Genomic DNA, 18,812 nt, shown 5'->3' with positions numbered 1-18,812 from the left:
TTAAATATAATAATAATTTATACTAAGAAAATCACTAGAAAACACAAAGTGATGCATAACAGCATTACAGAATTTACGGAATAAAAAGTGAACCCATACATTGTCTGAATACCATCAAATAAAAAAGTCCATTTTCTAAAGTGAGGCCAGCTCATCTCCACATTAATAAATACTTACTTAGGATATGTAAACTAGAAGACATCTATTTTTCATTTTCCTTGCTTTGCAGTACCAGGTCTTTTTTTTTCTTTTTTTTTCTTTTTTTTCCCCTTTTTTAGCCTAAAGGCCTTTCTATAATTCACACTGTCTCCTACACTTATATGACAAACCTGTGTACTGGGCATTTAGCCATGTAGGTGAAGTGTTTTTAACAGGAACTTGATTTGAGCTACATTTCAAGGTAAAATATCCACTGGAAAAGCAGAGATGCTTAAGCTCTTGATGAGTTACTTACTGTATATATATACACGGCAGTCGCAAAAACTACCCTGGGGATTTGTTTGTGTTCCTGGATACTGAAGTGAATACAGGTAAGACAAAGATATTAATTTTTGTTCGGTTTCCACTTGAGAGGTAAAATTTCCTCCGGTCACCCTTTGCATGAGAAAGCTAGAAAACCTGCACACAACAATGTAAGTCAGACTAGTGCTTGTATGCATAGACCCTCTCCCAAGACAGCATAAACTGATCTGAAGGACACAGGTTGCTAAGAGTCTCTGTAGGCTCTGAAGCCTGCTCTGCACTACCCCCTTTCTTCTGCTTGTTATATAAAGAGATTGGTTGAAAACAGGGATCTGTGTTGACCTACATCACACTTATATGAATATTAGCATGTGGACAGAACTTTTCACATTTTCAAATACATTGCCCTTTCATAAGGAGTTGAGTTTGCAACAACTATTTTAATCTTCTTTAAACACAAGCTCTTTTATTTCTTAATTTTTAGTCAATTTTCTTTTGCTGTCGTTTCTACAGAGTTCAGTTACCCTTCTTTAACTTTGCACACCAGATGTCTTCCTTCCATTATATTTTTTGAGTAAATAAGGAAACGCAGAATTTCAAAACAATGCTAAAATTTTGTATTTTATAAACAATAAACAACTATTTGAAAATATGACAAAGAAATAACCAGCTCTACTAAAGAAAAAATCAAGATATTTTGATCCAGTACCAGCAATCAAATAACTGTATTTGCTCCCATAATGACCACTACTGTTTCCACTAATAGTCACACTTGGTGCTAAGAACTCATTGACGTCCACTTTACCACTATTTCATCTACCAGAGTGGAAACAATTGAGGTGAAACGCCTCAAATAATCACTATGAAGTAATAAAATATCCTTAAAAGATCAAGCCTGAAGATGAGATGCAGGGTTTCTATTTTTTGATAATATAACATAAGAAATTATTCCATGACTTCATTTGAGAAAGGGAATGTCATCCCAGTGAATGGATACATTTCTTTCTTCTGTACAGCCAAAAATTCAATTTTGTTTTAAATAGGAATGATTATTCTTTTCATTTTGTTTTTCTCTGTTTGGAATGGAGTAAGAGAAAAAGAGATGAAAAAGAAATGTAACAGCCTTTCCATTTGCTTGTGTCACATGATAAGGGCCAGGCTAATGCAAGCTTCCATCAACAGTACCATTGCATGCCGCTGCATCTATAACTATGTTATTTTTGCAGCTTCTCAAATGATTCTTGCATGTCACCTGATTTTTCTACAAAGATAAGTGTTGTCAAGCAACATAAAGTGTTTCTGAATCCTGTTACATAAAAGTACAGTATTAGGAACGTGTTCTACAAATACTCCCTTTCCCACCGCCCCCAACAAAAACACCCTGCACCTTCATCCTTCTGCCCTGTTGCTAATTCATAAGAACTTCATAGTGGATCTCCTTGGGATTTCAGCCATACTTAGAGCTATCAGGCACAAATGAATCAGTTCATCCTTTTAAAGGCTCATCATCAAGTTCCATCTTGAAAGTAATTAGTTTTTGCAACTTACATTGAAGAGAAGGATCATTTTTGCTTGATGCAGGCACATGGGAGGAAATGTCTCTGACTTGCATTAGTGAAAGTGCCAGTTGTCCAGTACATGTCAGTCCTAAACCCTAATGCCAATGTCAGGTCAAAATTTGGATTTTTGATGACACCAAATTACCAGATTTTTGTTGTTGTTGCTAGAAAATATCCAAGAGATAATTGTATGTTATTTATTATATGTACACTTTTTATTTAAAGATGTCAAGAGTTTTTTGGAACTCAAAGGTTAATTTATTTTTTTGTGATAAAAAGCATTAGTCCTTGCTTCAACAGATCTAGACTTTCATCCACACTCTTTCACTGCTTGATGCCTAACCTTGGTTAAGTCATCTCTGTGTTTCAATTTGTCAGCTGTAAGGTAATATCCAACTTTGATATGCCATAAAGCTAAAAGGCAACTGGACAGAAGTCACAACTGCAGACACATAAAACACTGCTGTATCTTATTACTACCTAACTTGAAGCCTCCTGCATGACTTGGGGACCTGATAACAGTAACTTACAAGACAGAAAGAAAAATCTCTTGTTTTCCATCACTAAAGTGATAATGACAAGAGAGCAGCGAGAATCTCATTCAGTGAATACTGTTCTAGAAAGGCTAAATTTTACCCTTAAAAAGAGTTACTATTGATGAAGCTTGTAAATCTTGAAGAGTTTTGGGAAAACCATTACACATTCAACTAGTGTGTCAACGTTACAAGTGAGACATTTAGCATCATCAGAACTAGCTTTATACTTAATTAATAACTACTAGTTAAACATTTGATTAAGCAGTCAAATTTACACATTTCCAAAATACTACATGAAATGGTAGTATTTTCTAGACAATATTAAAGAAAAAACATCAATTTATTTCCACACACACAAACAGTGGTTTTTTGCTCATCTAAACAATGTGAGATCTAACCTGCACCACTGATATTTACAGAAGTTTTACTGTGCTTTTCGTGTTAGGGTTATGCTTTTCAACCTGATTCCTGCAGCATCATTTGCAAACTCAACATATCAAGAATACACTCTTCCCAAGGAAGAGTGGGTAAACAGACAGTGCCTCATTTCACTAGAAGAGCTTGATTTACCTTGTGAAAGTTCCTGAAATATGCTGCCTTCTCATCTGGAAATTTTTCTAGCCTCCTGGGTCCTTTGCTAGAAGCCTTCTTGAAAACCAACCAACATCGTCTGAAAATCTGCAAACAAAATCAACAGATTCCATTAGCTTTTCTTTAGAGGTGAAAGGTATGAACATTCAGTTACCTAATTTACATAGCAATACTTACAGCATTTTATTTTAAAAGCTTGAAAAACTCTGAGGACATCAATTATTTCCATACTATTAATTCCTCAATTTATAGATACCAGCTAGTCTCACTCTTTTGTAGACTTGTAAAGACTATTTTACTTCAGTTTATTTAATGTGTGCCAAATTTGACAACTCCTGAGATTCAATATCATTCAATGATAAATGAGCAGGGTCTTCTGAATGACAGCTTCAGGCTTTTTTGACTGGATGTCAATCTGAGCGAGTTTTGGAAGTGCAGGGAGCAAGGTTTGCCAGAAGTCAACAGGGAGGCTTTGACCCCTCATTAATGAAGGCTTCAACATATCCATCGATGAGAGCTGGATACTAGCTATCCTTAAGGATGCTGCTCATTAGGCTGTTCCCTGAGGTTCAGCACTGGGATGATTTGGGAGCATTTTGTGACTTGGGCTTCAGCAGACAGAGAGAGGGGGAGTGAATGGTCCTTAGATTTTAAGGAGAAAAGCAACAGGAAGGAACTGTATGCTTTCCCTTTAATATGTCACGGCTTCAATTTATTGTTTACATTTGTATATTTTCCAGATCCAGAGAGAGAGGGGATATGAAGAATGCGATGGCTCGATGAGGATTTCTGACTTGGTATGTACTTACACAAAGGCACATCCTTGCACGTGGAAGTTTTTTGTTTTTGTTTTTGTTTTGTTGTTGTTTTGACCTACAACCCCTTTTAAAACTGGTAAAAACATATACAGTTCCACTGGACTTCAGCAGAATTTTATCTGATTACACCAACAGACAGTTTGTATCTCAGTGTTTGAAAACACATTAGCATATGAATTTACCTATAAATACGAATAAATAGGTGCAGATGCGCGCAGACAGCAAACAAATATTTGCCTTTCATAAGGCACCTCATTGTCATATGGAAACCTCCTCAATTATTCATGACCTGTGTGATATCCTTTTATTCCTGGCCTAGTTTAGGATGCCATTGGCTGTAAACAAAACTTCGGAAAGACTTCTAAAGCTCTCAGGTAATTGGAGTAGCAATTGTGAAAGAATTCAGCATCAGCCCTTTATCAATAGAGAGAATGACAGCCATTTGCAGATTTGTCCCCATAATATTTAGTATTTCCTGTGAAATTTAAGGGTTAGTTTTGCATGCATGCAGGGCCGAAAAACTGCCAAATATTTGATCATTTAATCAGTATTACAGCGTTGTTGATGAGCACTCACTTCTCACAGGAAATGATTTCATAATTTTGTATTGAGGGCAAACAACACAGATGACTTCTAACCATGTACTATTCCTTTTCCTTAGAGCAAGTCAGAAAGGTAGCATTAAGTACATGCAATTTTTTGTCTTTCTGTTATTAAAATATCAATTATAAAGGACAAAAAAAACCCTGTTCAGTGAAAACCTGAGAAGGATTCTACTGAAATTGCCTGCCAACTTCATGGAACAGCAGAATCTCCTTAAATAAGACCCTTTCTCTCTGTTTTACTTGATTCCCAACTGAGCAAAGCAAGAAAAAGAAGAAATCCTCTAGATCCTACCATCTATGCATCTATAGATGAGTAAGTGATGACAGTAACTTAGCACACACACGGTCTGGAGACAACTAATGCAGTGGGCCCTAGCAATGTCATGCAGTAATGATTTTCATAACGATGTATAAACTCATAGGAGAGCAGAGCTTCTGTTACTAAAAACAGCCTCTGAGTAGCTCATCTCGTAGCAAGAGAAAAAGGTTCTGGATTTGGAACAATATAACCTTATTACCCCAAAATGATTTCTGAAGCCTTTTTAGTCAGGAATTCAACTTCCAGTGCTGCTCCATTACTATTCAGATATCCCTTTTTATAATTTACTTAATAAAATATTGTAACAGATCAATTCATGATGAAAATCTCTGCTTAATCCTCTCTGCTAACTAACTTTTCTTCTGCTTCATGCACTTCTCAGCTCACCTTTCCAGGCTCTCAGAATTTCTGTTCTTATTGTTTAATATTCTTGATGAATATGTGGAAGTGTCTGGACTGTGAATGAATCATTATTCTTCATGCTGGTATCAGAGTTCTGTTTTATTGTTGCCATGGTTATTCATAATAAAGCCATTAAAAGACATATTACAGGAAATCCATTGACTATATTAGTTTTCTAGAAGGAAGGATAACTTTTTCCTTTTATAAAATATATTATAATAATTTCCTTGCTATGTGAACCTTACATACAAGTTTCCATTCTCCAGAGATTTTTAAATCCTTTTCCTTGTCATTTGCAAAAGATACTATCAAAATTAATATCTGTTTTCATCCACAGCTGTAACTAATAACAAAGCTTTGCTAGTCATCACTAATATTTAGAGAAGGAATTTTTATTAGCAAGACTCTCCATAAAACACCTCAAATTCCACCTCACACTCCCCAAATCCCCTCAAACCTCTAAAAAACTTGTGAGTCTTATTTTTAAATAACCTTGCCAAAACCGAAAGTTAAAAACGATCTGAAAAAAGAGCTTATACATTGAAGATCTCTCAAAAAGATACTTTCCTCTGAAATATCCCTGCCCTTATCTAAGAGATGGTACAAATGGCAATTACTTTCTCAGGCATATTGGACAACCACCTAATTTTCTGTCAGTGGCTGTAGAAACAGTTGTCTCTTCAGAGAAGCAGCAGTCAGTCAGCTCCTAGCTACCATCGCTGAGCAGAGCGCCACTGCTCACGCACAACCACCACAAAATATGCATAAAAACACTAAAACATGAAGAGGAAAAAAAAAGATCAAGTTACTGTATTAGTTATCTCCATTAAAGATGGATATTGATTTCTAATGAGGTATGTGAGGAGAAAGCACTATGTTGTGAGCAAATATAACATCTTAACTCTCAAATTAAAAAAAAGAAGTAGCATTCATAATAATGAAAATAATTGTCAAAATAAAGTCACATTTAACCATTGTTTTGCCACCCACCACTTTTGATTTTTCTGTGCATATTTTGGTAGAAGGAGACAAGACAAGGGGTGAAGCTTTATTGCTTCAGTGGAAGTACACACTTGAGGACATCACATATTTAAATAAAAAGTTAAGAGAAACAGGAAAACAGTTACTATCAGTGAAAAGACTGAAGAAGAAAATGGGAGGACAAAACCATTTATGTCTCACCTCAAAAGCAAGTTACAGGATCTGAGCTATTGCGAGTAAAGTCAACAGAAAAAAAGGAAAAAAAAAAAACCCTCTTCAAGTCACCGGAATGTATCTACTTGAGTTAACAGTACTTTGCATTAAGAAGACCAAAAAGTACTGCTGTAGCAAGGACCTCCATTCCTCCTGTGCACCCTGCTTTCTGTGCATCTTCAAAATTAGGATGCTCTAGAAACAGTGATTTTCCTGTCTTGAACAGCACTGATTTCACTGTTACTTTTTTTTTTTCTTGAAATGCAGTTCTTAAAAATATCTAGCATGACCGCTCCACTGATCAGGTATATTTTGGGTGGCAAATTTGCCATTTTGGGAGACAAAGAGCTCTCAGGTAGTGTGGCACAAAATCCATGGGTTAGTGCAGCTGGGCACAGGGCCGCCGGGGCCCCGGCCAACTCCTGCTCCCTGGGAGCTCACCTGCTTCACAGCAGAAGAGCAGGTATTCACCATGGCTGTCCAACCCCCTGAGCAAGATTAGGGGAGGCAAAAATACCCCATAGTCCTGTTCAAGAGCATGAGTTACCTGCTTCTGTCAGCAGCTCTGGGATGTGGGGCCAAGCCATTACTATGTATATCATCTAAAATAGTACGGGCCTTGTGAGCGCTTCTTCCCTTGCCTCACTGACTCACACTCTCCACCCGCTCTTCCCTATTTCAACATGTCTTCTTCAAACATTAGCAAAATAACCATCACAAAGCAATTGCAGTAAGAGCAAAACTGTTTAAACTGTAAAGCCAGGATCAAAAGTTCACCACTACAGCCCCAAAAGATCACTGTTAATGCCTTTAATAAACACTGTCTGAAAGTGTGTTATGAATGCTATCAAACAGGGACAGATTCATCACGTACGATATCCCTGCACTTTCTCTCGAACTTCATCTCATCATTCCAATTAGGAAGGAAGGTTACACCTCTAGTTTAGCAATGTACTATAACCTTCTACAAGGTTATAGAAGACAGCTAGGCCTTAGATAATTTCAGTGTCACAGTTCAGATCCTAAAGTTCTAATAGCACTGGTTTGGGGGGGGGGGGTTTGTTTTTCTGTTTCTTGTTTTCCTTCCCCTCCCCTTCAGATTGTGAGCATGATGGCATTTGCAGCTAGGAATAGAAGAATTGTAGAAACATCTGCTGCAAACTGTTTCATCTCAGATTAGATCAGACCTTGTGTGCTTGATTGCAGTCAGTGAGAATTAGGATGGATATAGAGAGATGATTATGGACAATTCACCCAGTTCTAGTATGTGTGTGTGTGTGTGTGTGTGTGCGCTCACCATTTTTCTGCTGGAATAACACACCATTCTAGAATCATATACATTCAGAATACACTATAATTTATGGTGTTATAGTCACCAGCTATATATGTTATCCACAGAAAGATTTATTTTATTATTAGAGAGTTCTGTCAAAGCATGCCATAGTAATTTTCTAACTATTCCTATGGTAACTAAACTGCTGTGTGTATAAACAGTTTAGCTATGGAATCTTAAGTTATACTGTTCAGATAGTTAGCACTTTTATACACAGAAAAAGGGAGAAATATGTGGAGAGATCTGCATGAATTCTTCTGAGAAGCGGTATACGCTTATTAATCCTTAGGCACCTACAGCTTAAAAACTTATTACATTATTTTGCTTTGGATTGCCTGTCCAAAGGATGGCCTATAGAAATAATACACTCGGACTTCATAGCAGCCTGGAGATCAGCAGAATTTATTCTTTATATTTCAATTGCTGTTACAATTAATTAAAAAAAAAAGACAGTTTTAATAGCCATTTTTTGGCTTTCCTGCATTTTTGTCTCAGTTTTGTCAAGAATAATTTAAGGGTGTTTCTTTTTTTCTTGTTCTTTTTTTTTTTTTGAGAATAACTAATACTGCTTTCTTCATAGATACCTCCATAGAGTAGAAGAGGAAAAATAAATAAATAAAATTTTGATTACAGCAGTTTTAGCAGACATCCAGCAAGAGAACCCCATAATTTTCAATATATATATTTTTAAATTACTATGACCAAGCAAGTGAATGCATTTCATTGGGCTTAAACTGAGTGTGTAGAAGTTACTTATGAACATTTATGCAGCCAGAGTATGCACCCAAGTTCATCTTTCCTCCCATTAGTACTTTTAAAATGTAATCAGAAGAATTTACAGAGTACTTACAGAGAAAGATACAGTTTCATTATATTCTGATACTGAATAGCTCTGGCTTAATTCACTCATTTAAAAACTGGTTTGGGTGGAAATATCAAGTTTTTCCACTTTATAAAAAGTTTCCTTTTAATTAGTGACAAAAAAACATAATCCACTTAAAAATGATAGACCACAAATAACTGTTTGATATTCCACAATGGAAACTAATAGTTATGGAATAAAAGTTATAATTCCCCTCATTAGTTTATAATCATATGATTATATATTGAAGTAATGGAAATACCACTTCAGTATTACTTTATTTTTGATTCTTCCATATATGAATTTATAATGTTGAAATACCATATCTGTTTATATATATATATATATATAGAGAGAGAGAGAGAGAGAGTACATGTAGAGACTCATCAGTTTGTTTCCCAAAAAAGATAAAGGCTCTTTCATTACCACACATACAAAAAAACCTAATCATGAGAACCAGACAAGTTATAGTTACTGAGATAGTTTTCTTCTTTAAGTCTTTATAATTCAAAATTCAAACCTTTACAGACAATCCAAAATAGCACACTTACATTGAAAGATCACAGCTATTTACTCAGATCCTAAGTACTGTATGTTAGGAAGAGGGGAATTTATGAAAATAAGTGTTACACAATCAAAACCTTTTCAATAACATACCTTAAAACAAAGCAGAGCTTCTGAACAGAACAGTAATAGTAAACACCTGTTCTAAACTACTGAAGGACCAAAAAAAAATCATTTTTACATGTTTGGTTTAAAGGGTTACAAGCTTAAATTGAGCTTTGGAATCAAAATTATCCTTTAGGTTTCCATCAACTAGTATTCTACTGCATTTATCCTTATTTCTCTCCACATTATCACACAGAAACCTGTCTTAGCAGAGATATTGTTCTTAAGATGCAGTTGTTTTGACTGACAAAATAGGTGGAAATAGTGTGCTTAGCAAGCAATTTAATAAAGCCAAGCACAGCACTAAGTCTAAGGTACTTTCCACGAAGTTTTAAAAAAAAAAGTGAGCTGAAGTGAGCTGAATATAAGTGCCATTGCATATTTATGTAGATGTTTTATTTCTAACAGCATTTGGTCCTCAAAGTAGAATAGGAAAATCAATCTTTTATTCCTGCACATGTTTTGTAGTTTCAGCATATATCTAGAAAATCTTGCAAAACCAGCCACACCAATATGCATGAAAGCTAATTGTAATCCATAGGTGCCACTACCAAATAAATATTTGGTCACTATCCCAAGCATATATGCATGCTGCAGTGTCTGCAATACATTTAAATACAGTGAGACTAAACAACATATAAATACTACTGTAGAAAAAAAAAAAAAGACCTTTAAACATTCTCTGCCATACTGTAGTACAGGTGAAAGTATACATTCCAAAAATTACTCTTATCTGTGACATACCATTCAATAAGCCTTGAAGTAACTGGTCATATAAATCAATCATACGTTGGTTTCCTACAGATCAAATTTATCTCCTTTCTCTATGAAGTTAAATATTCTGCTTTAACTCTCCTTTTAGGATCCTGACATGTCTGCTGTAGATTTTATAGAGTAAAAAACATTTATATAAAAGAGGTGTACTGCAACATGAAGCAGTAAGACTACCACAGGATCCTACAATGATCAAGAGCATGTCTAATATCAGTGCTGTTTTCTTGACATTTGACCAGCTGCCTTATGCATATTGCTCTAAGTCACAAGAGTTTAAGAAGAAGATGTATGCAGGCAGAAAAATACACATTTCAAATATTTCTGTCATTTGTATTAATGATTTGCTTTCTGCCATTCTTCTACTAGTTATTTTACAGTATTTCCTGAAAATCTCTTTTTAAGGATGTACCAATCTGCTATTACAATGCCATCAATTTGGCACTGAATAAACAAGTAATTCAAAGGAAGAAAAAGATGAGAAAACAAACACTTTTACAACAAAACTAAGAGGATTTGGAAGAAAATGCTACCGCTGTTAGCACTTTGTAACTAGCAACATCAGTTATGATCAGCTTTGTTTCAACAGCAATTTTTTAGCAGATAAAGACAGCTTTTACTCAAAGGAAAGTAGCATGAAAGATCTTCCCTAAGATCTCAAATGCAGCTGGTGTGTTGCATTCCCAGCCAGCATGTGCTGTGGGGAAACGTGCTAGCATGGGGGAACACAAATCATTTTGTTCCAAGCCCAGGAAAATGAAACAGAGGAAAAGCAGATGGTGTCGCACCAAATCCAGACTTTGTAAATCAGAGGACCACTCCAAATTCCCTGCTCTGTACGTGTGCTGGGTCTCAAGAAACGTCTGCACTGGAACTGTTTTAGGGATTCACCCAGGGTTTATCCAAGTGTGTCCAGAGAAGCCATGCCAGTGCTTCCGCATGCTTTGGCTCAGGCCCAAAAAAGTAACACTTAAGGCATCACCTATCAATTGCAAATTTCTTCCTTAAAGGGAAGATTGTCATCCCACCAAGACAATACATTATTAACATTGGGAAATAAAAAGAATCCTGTAATCCCTTCCTGATTATTGCTCATTTTAGAAGAGCTTGTAGGAGATAAGCCTCTACCACATCTACTTCTACAGCCACTTCCAGCGGAGAGAAGAAAATGGTTAGTTTGCCCAGCTGATGCTATATTCTCCGATATGCTCATCAACTGCATGGAAATACAAAACATCTTGATTTCTGGTGACTCCTGAGAGGAAGGAGTAGAAAAAGAAAAATATTATAGCATTTCTGATCAAGTTTAACAGACAGCCTGTGATACACTATACAGAGTATAAACATCTACCATCTCAGGTCAATATGCAGTCCCTCTTCTTACTTGTATCATTAAAAGTACACATAGAAATGGCAGAAAACAGCCTTGTTCACTTCCTGCAACTGCTGCGATCATCTCAGCTGTAAGATCTGAATTTGTAATTTGTATTCTAAAATAAAAGTCAATACAACCTTGATTAATCTGCAATAGCTGCCAAACTTTCAGCTTGGCTTTGGCATTTGGCTAGGGCCTGTCTTGGACTCTCCAGTTCACTAAGTCAAGAACAGTTAAAGATATGGAGCTGCCTGGGACAAAACTGAAGAACTGGAGGAGCCGTCAACAACAAGACTATTCTTATGATTGGAAATGGGTACACACAGGTACCAAGCTGATTACTGGCATAAAATATCTTTAACAAGTGTAGAGCTACTGAAAAGAAGAAGGAAAAAAACAAAGGAAAATAAAACAAACCAACCAGAAAAACCCACATTAATGGAAGCTATTAAGAAGCCTATAAAACAAATAGATATTTAATATGCTGTGTTATAATAACTACAGTTCAAAGCAGACGTTTCTACTGCCAATATAAAATGCTTTGAAAAACCTGGACTTTTTTTTTTTTTTTTTTTTTTAAGATTTCACATAGTCTGAAGTCCTTATCTTCTGCTTCTTAGTCCAGCAAAACTGTATTCTGGAAAATTAACTACTAACTGAAAATATTTCATCTTAGGAAAACATTCCTGCCTGAATGCCATTATCACAACAGACAAACTGTCATGTATTCAGTAGCACACACATTTAACACCGTGTATTAGGATAACCATGACAGCAGCATCTGCATCGGTTAATCCATCAGCTGTGTACCAAAGGAAAGAATCAGAAACTGAATTTTAAACTAAAGGCATTCCCTACATTACAAAGCATCCAAATTCAGGACCTAGCATTTAGGTACCAAAAAAAGTTCTTGGCCATCAAACTAGCAAGAGAGTGAGCAAGAAATACTTCAGTCAGAACCAAGATTTGGCTCTGCAGTATTAATTGATTAATCTTCATATTTAAGCTGTAATGAAGTTTCAGAGATAATGTTCAAGTGTAAAATTTAACAAATAGGAGACTTGCTACAGATAAAGTTTTCTTATACAGTTATAGCAATCTGTATATTCACATAACCAGAGCAAGACAGCTTTCTTATTAAGCAATCTTTTCATGCAAAAGGTCAGGACAAAACTATAGTAACAAAATAAAATTTGCAGATTGTATGGAAAATATTTAGTGGGATTAATAAAGTAATTACTGTAGCTTTATTAATACCTGCAGTGAATAAGAACGTACTATGAATTATCAAGTAAAAATTTTGCCAAAATCTGTATGATAAAAATAGAGACTGCCAGAGCATTGACTAAGTCTATTGGTTTTCTGGTATTAGAAAAGTGAAATAAGAGATGTATTATGAGCACTTATTCATACATAGCTGGAAATGGATTCATCTTAGACTTCTTATCTCATTTGATGCCAAATCTACTGACGAGCCAGGTAAAGGTAAGAGAAAGACTACAGCCCACACTGAATCATTGCATTTCATAACAAACTCATTTCACAATAAGATGGCTTCTTTATCATGCTTAAGTGCAATAATATCTCTCTTTTTTTTTTAAAGCTTCTTTATTTATATTGTATCAGTTGACTGGCTCCTTGTTATCATATATATCAAAGGTCCAGAGAAAGTGTGTTTTACTGATCTAGTTGTTTTGTAATGAAGTCATGAAGAAATAAATCTCTCCCTCCCCATCCCTCTCCCCTGCTCAAATCCCCAAAGGATTTTTGATATCTTAGAATAAAAGTTTCTGATTTGGGGCTTTGGGAAGAAGCAAGGAGGATGGGAAGTTTTCAGTGTGGAAGTGGGCAAAATGAATACACCCATAATCCCAGGCATAAGGTACAAACACTGAGAATGATTCAGAGTTTAACTGAGGTTGTGTTTATACATCATCCATACATATCATCTGCCTAGTCAGTTAACACATACTGACAGCAGTAGGTAAACTTCAGTCTCTGCATCCTAATCAATTTATTTTTTGGTCACACACCAATAGATCTTATAGCATAAACAGGATTCTAAATTGCGTGATGCATTTCCAGTATCTTGGAAATCAATTTGAGCAATTCATCTTATTAACAAGAAATGAAAGTTGGCTATTAAAATGTTATTCATGTAAAGAGAGCTAAGTGCAGCTCTGCAGAGCAGCAACTGCTACACATACTTGCTTATTGTTTTAAAGTCTACACTTAAAGTAGCCCAGCTTTCATATCAGTCTACATATAGAGGCAGGCATAGATGAATAAAAGGAACTGCCCAAGTCACCTAGCCCAGCCTCCTTCAGTTGAAGGAAGTCACACAATAGATGCCTACTACCTTTTGAAGACCTTCTTCACTCATCACACTATTTATATCCAAGGAGAGACCTGAAGTCTGACAGTTTTTCTTGTTGTCATCATGGTACTGGCACACAGAGATTGAGCTAAATCCCTTCCTGATGGACAGCAGGAAAAAAAAAAAATATATATATATATATATATATATATGACATTTCACATTTGTAATTCCATTTTCATAGGTGTTCAGTGGCTCCTGCATGTCTATTGTGCTTTGGAGAGCTAGCTTTTGTTATGATTTACTTCATGAGTCTTGCCCCAATGAAAATTTTAATTCTTGCAACTAACACCTACATGAACAGATTTCGCCTTTGACTCCAAATCATTAGTTTTATCATTTGTTTAGTTAGCTTCTATTGGTTTTGTGTCTTTTAACATGGATTAGTAACGAAACTATCAGGAGGAGGAGCTGTTCAGTGCAGTCATGGTAGTTCAGTTTAGCATTCACCAGTGACCTCACAGCATCAGTTCACAGCAAGACAGCCACTGTGACACTCAGTAGCTGAAGACCCTGTACCAACGTATCTTTTGATGACAGAGCCTTTTGTTCTACTTCTATTTAGAAGGATCCAATTTTATTCCTTTTAGACAGCACATAGTGTGTAATTTCTCTTTCAACTCTTCAGCCTTTCAAATTAATAAGCCCCTGCTGCCCATTGTTTTCCCTCAGGTCTTTTTAAGTGTACCCTGCTGGACTTTAAACACCTTTCAATAATCACCTTAAATTAGTTCAGTCTTAGTTGATGATGGATTTAAGCTCTAAGACTTTGTAAATGAATAAAAATATTTTATAAATGGAGCTGACTCACAATGGAAACATCTATCAGCCGTCTTTACAATGAATAATTTTGACTTTCACAGAATTCTGTTTCTCTACTGTTACCTCCATTATTGCTGCTATTTCTATTGCTCTGTATGACATAGATTCCTTTCTACTATGAATAGTTTGCATTCTTTTGTTATTAGCAGCATAGCAATTAAACAGTGTTATTAGCATTAGTAATTGTCTCACAGAATACATTCCAGGAGATACACTAAGCAATGCAATGTAGAATTCCCTTCATTTTCCATGCTACAAACATAGCTGAAGTCTCCTCTTCTTACACATTAGTGAAGCTAAGACATTCTAAAACAACACTTGTTTGGTGAAAGAAGTGTTTTAAGGTATTTTCAGATCTTTTAGATGTTCCCATTTTTGTGTCTGAAAAAAACCAAAACCTTATTAAAACATATCAATGGCACAGGCATTGGGGGCAGGAGTTTTCTGAGATTTTCTGTTTTTTCTAAACTTAGCCTTTGAAGAAAGTAGCATAGTTGTTCACTACATGTTTGCCAAGTCATATTTTATATTAAACTTCTCCAGTCTTTTTTCTTTTGGGGGGGAGAGGGGGCAGGGGGAAGAGGAGGGCAGATGAGGAGCTTGCTATTTCATTATCTGCATCTCAAAACAGAGTGAAAGCAATATTCCCACTGATCACATACAGAAGCAGGAAGGGAACAGAGCAATGGTCTGTTCCACAAAACTCAGGCAAGTTTGGCTTCAACATATTGTCATTAACATGGGTAGTTAAATTTATTCTGAACAGGTATAAGTAGACATTTCCACAAGACATACCTACACAGATCAGTACTACAGCTGGTTTTGTGGACAAACTCTTCCTATAAGCACAGTAGTAGTAGTCATTTCCCATCTCATGTCTTCCTTGCAAGAACCATTACAATTGTTCTGACAGAATTTGCCCAAAGTGGTCCATGCACACTCAGCCTGTCTTTCAGAGTTCTTCATCATCCAGAAATTGTGAGAAGGCCAAGAATTTTTATCCTTAATCTTTAGTTCTAGAAGTTTTAACAAAACTTTCAGTTAAAATTGAAGGGATATAGAACCCTTGTACCCAAACAGTGAATTTTGCTTAGGACTAAATAAATGCTTTCACTTCCTTTGGATAATCATTATTTTCTGCCCAATCCAAACATCAGTAATTTTGGATTGACCACGATTGGGGCTTAGTCTTGCAGTCCAATTTCTTACTTAAAATGGGATTATTTTACAAGAAGAGCAGTTAATAGTTCTTCCCCTCACCCCTTCTTCTCCCTGCCACCCATCTACAAATAGAAAAGACGGGGTTAATTTGGTATAGAAAAATAATAAGCCTTTGATATTTTTTCAGGAAAAGAAAGACAAAGCAAGCCCCTGCCTCCGAATCCCCCAGTGATCCATAAACTAATCCAGTAACAAAATACAACATATACTCAACTGATTTAAACTTTTACGCTGTTACATCTTTGTAGTTGTCACTGTTCTTTATAACACTATACTTCTCCTTCAGAGATGCAACAGTCACTTATGTAAGTGGGTGTTTGTACTAAAAATACAACCGCAATTAAATATCTGAATGTGTGCATACACTTTACTGTGAGGAATGCATCTCCTCAAAATGAGAGCCCAGAAGATGTCAAAATTTAACTAGTTTATAAGTACCCCAGTTGGAAAATACATGATATAAACAAAGTATATGTTCTTCAAAAAAATAAGTGCTTGCAAGCTTTTCTGACTTAGGTTACTAATTTTTAAGACATCACTCTTTAAGATGTTGTCACCAGTGATTAGAATTTCTTAGAAATGTCATAGAAACAGTGTGTTTTATAAGAGAGTGCTTAAATTAAGAAATCTATTTTAGTACCCCTCTCATTACTGTCACAGAGGATTCTTGCAAACTGTGAACAGCAGAAGTTTGATATGATTGTCTTCACGGTCAAGAGAAGTTAATAGTCCCAGTCAGGGGTGTTAGACCAGCTGACCTCGATCCTATGAATATGTGAAATAATGACCGAATGTAACCTTAAAAACATAACTAAACTTGGCTCTCAATGAAAATGTAACTATTTCTCTGCAAAGAATTTCTGAAGAAAAACAACTCGGAGAGCTATTTTTCTCAGTTGTGCCCTTTACTCGCTTTATCGCTAAACTTCAATGAGGCTGCAAAGAAGCAGTCCACAGAACCTAATGGAGGTTTTGCTGCGTGTAGACCCTGGAAGGAGGGCTGTCAAGCAAAGGCAAGTGGTTGAAAGGTATCAAAGCAGCTCTCTATGAAGTTCTGCTTCTTAGACAGTATAAAAGCTATAATACAGTTTGCTTTTCCCAAGCTAACCTTAGTCTCCTCTTTCTACCCCCCATACCCACCCCAGTTCTCTATCTTTTGATTGGCACCTTCTTCTCAGCAACAAAATTTAGTGGTTTGGGGGAGAAGTAACTTAGGATGACAGCTCTTTGCCCTTTTAAGATTGCAAAAAGAACTGAAATTCAACTTTCTGCTTCCAGACAAGCCATCCCAAAAAGTTGAAGTGTGGTTAATTAAAATGAAAAACAGAATCAATAAATTAAATTAAGGGTCTTATAACAATAGTTGTAGCCTCTTCTGTAGCTGAAAATTTTGACTGTAACATCTGTGGATTAAGGTTTTCTAAAGAGAAGTTGTTTAGTGTTGCTTTGTTTAGAGTAAGGATATGTAATTCTTATAGTTTTTTTTTTTAATCTATCATGCTTTATGCCTCAGGATCACATAACTCTCTGACCTCATCTCTTCAGTCTAAACATAACACAGTTCAAAACATGGATGCAGATGTCAGACTCTGAAAAAGATCTGAATAGAAATTATATTTCAAGCACTGGAATGGTAATTTCCATTGTTTTGAAAGTATGAAGGGAAAGAAAAAACTCCATATCTGGGTTCACAGACTTATCCATCATTACAGAAATGTGTGCTTTTACTTTCCACTATACAATGCACTCTTTGTTAACAAGTTTTTGACCTTTTGATCATGTCATCTTGATACCTGTACTAAGACAGTGACTATGTGTCTGAGATAGTTCAAAACTCTTATCTTTTACCTTTTCTCTGGGACAACTTACTTCCTGCACATATTAAATATGACAATTTTGATAAATTTTATAGAAGCACTGATATTTCTGTATATATGCAGTATATGAGGTTTTATGTTAAGATATTTATTTCTGTAAAGACATTTTCTCCCCTTTCCCTTGCCATGTTTTAAGAGGAGCACTGCACAAATCAGTGTTCACAGGCCTACTACTACAGTAGTGGTGATTTTGATGACAACCTCCATCAACCTGAGAGGCCACAGGATCAAATCAACTGCTTCCCATTGATTTCAATAAGCTACGTAACATCTTGAAGACCTGAAGTTGAAATTTCATTGCATCTCTAACGTTCTCATTACCAATTCAGGAGTCCTAACAGTCAAGACTGTGAAACTGGTGCGACTCAACAGATGTAAATTGTTTCCTGAACAGAAAAGAAATTGCTTCCAAGCATTCCAGAAAACTCATTTCCTGCATGTCACCTGTAATTAATGATAGCTGAAGAAATAAGGTAAAAACTTTTGTTTGAAGAAAAGACCAAAGATGAACAGCTAGATTTTGATTCTTTCATCCTTCATCTAAACAACTGCAAGTACTGCTGAAAGTAAGCACTGCAAGTTGCTCCAAGCTACTGACAACTTGTCAGATGTGCCAGAAGTGATTAAAAAAATAAAAAAGTTTCCATTTTCAATTCCAGGTGCTAGCTTCCTTTATCTATTTACCACTGTCATATTTTCTCAAATAAAAAAGAGATTGGCTATTCTTCTTCTTTTTATGTTACCTTACTTCTCTTTTCTTGCTCACATCAGTATTTCCTCTCCACTCCTGTCATCCTCTGAGAAGCAGCCTTTCAAGACTAAACAAAAACTGGACAAACTAACATGATTTCTGAGATTTAGAAGAAAATGAGCACTAAACGTTTATCTTGTCTCACTGAAGAAATATTTTTCAGATAGAATAAGATAATTACCATCAGTTACCCAAAGAAGACTCCCAGATGGTCAGTGGCTGGGCACAGGGGAACTTTGCCAGTGGAAATGGCAATTAATACCTAAGT

The 18,812-nt window shown here is 35.8% G+C and overlaps 1 protein-coding gene across 2 annotated transcripts in view; it reads right to left on the bottom strand.

Annotated features, from left to right (window-relative positions):
• The window catches only part of DOK6 (docking protein 6), a 266,798-nt gene that overhangs the window by 169,283 nt on the left and 78,703 nt on the right, over positions 1 to 18,812 (bottom strand). For both annotated transcript variants that reach the window (XM_067290751.1, XM_067290752.1), the window contains exon 2: positions 3,128 to 3,235. In XM_067290751.1, the coding sequence (XP_067146852.1) occupies positions 3,128 to 3,235 (108 nt within the window). The remainder of the gene's footprint in view (positions 1 to 3,127; positions 3,236 to 18,812) is intronic.

Source organism: Apteryx mantelli, chromosome 2, assembly GCF_036417845.1.
Source record: "Apteryx mantelli isolate bAptMan1 chromosome 2, bAptMan1.hap1, whole genome shotgun sequence".
Lineage (NCBI taxonomy): Eukaryota > Metazoa > Chordata > Aves > Apterygiformes > Apterygidae > Apteryx > Apteryx mantelli.
This window is presented reverse-complemented; position numbering and strand designations above follow the sequence as displayed.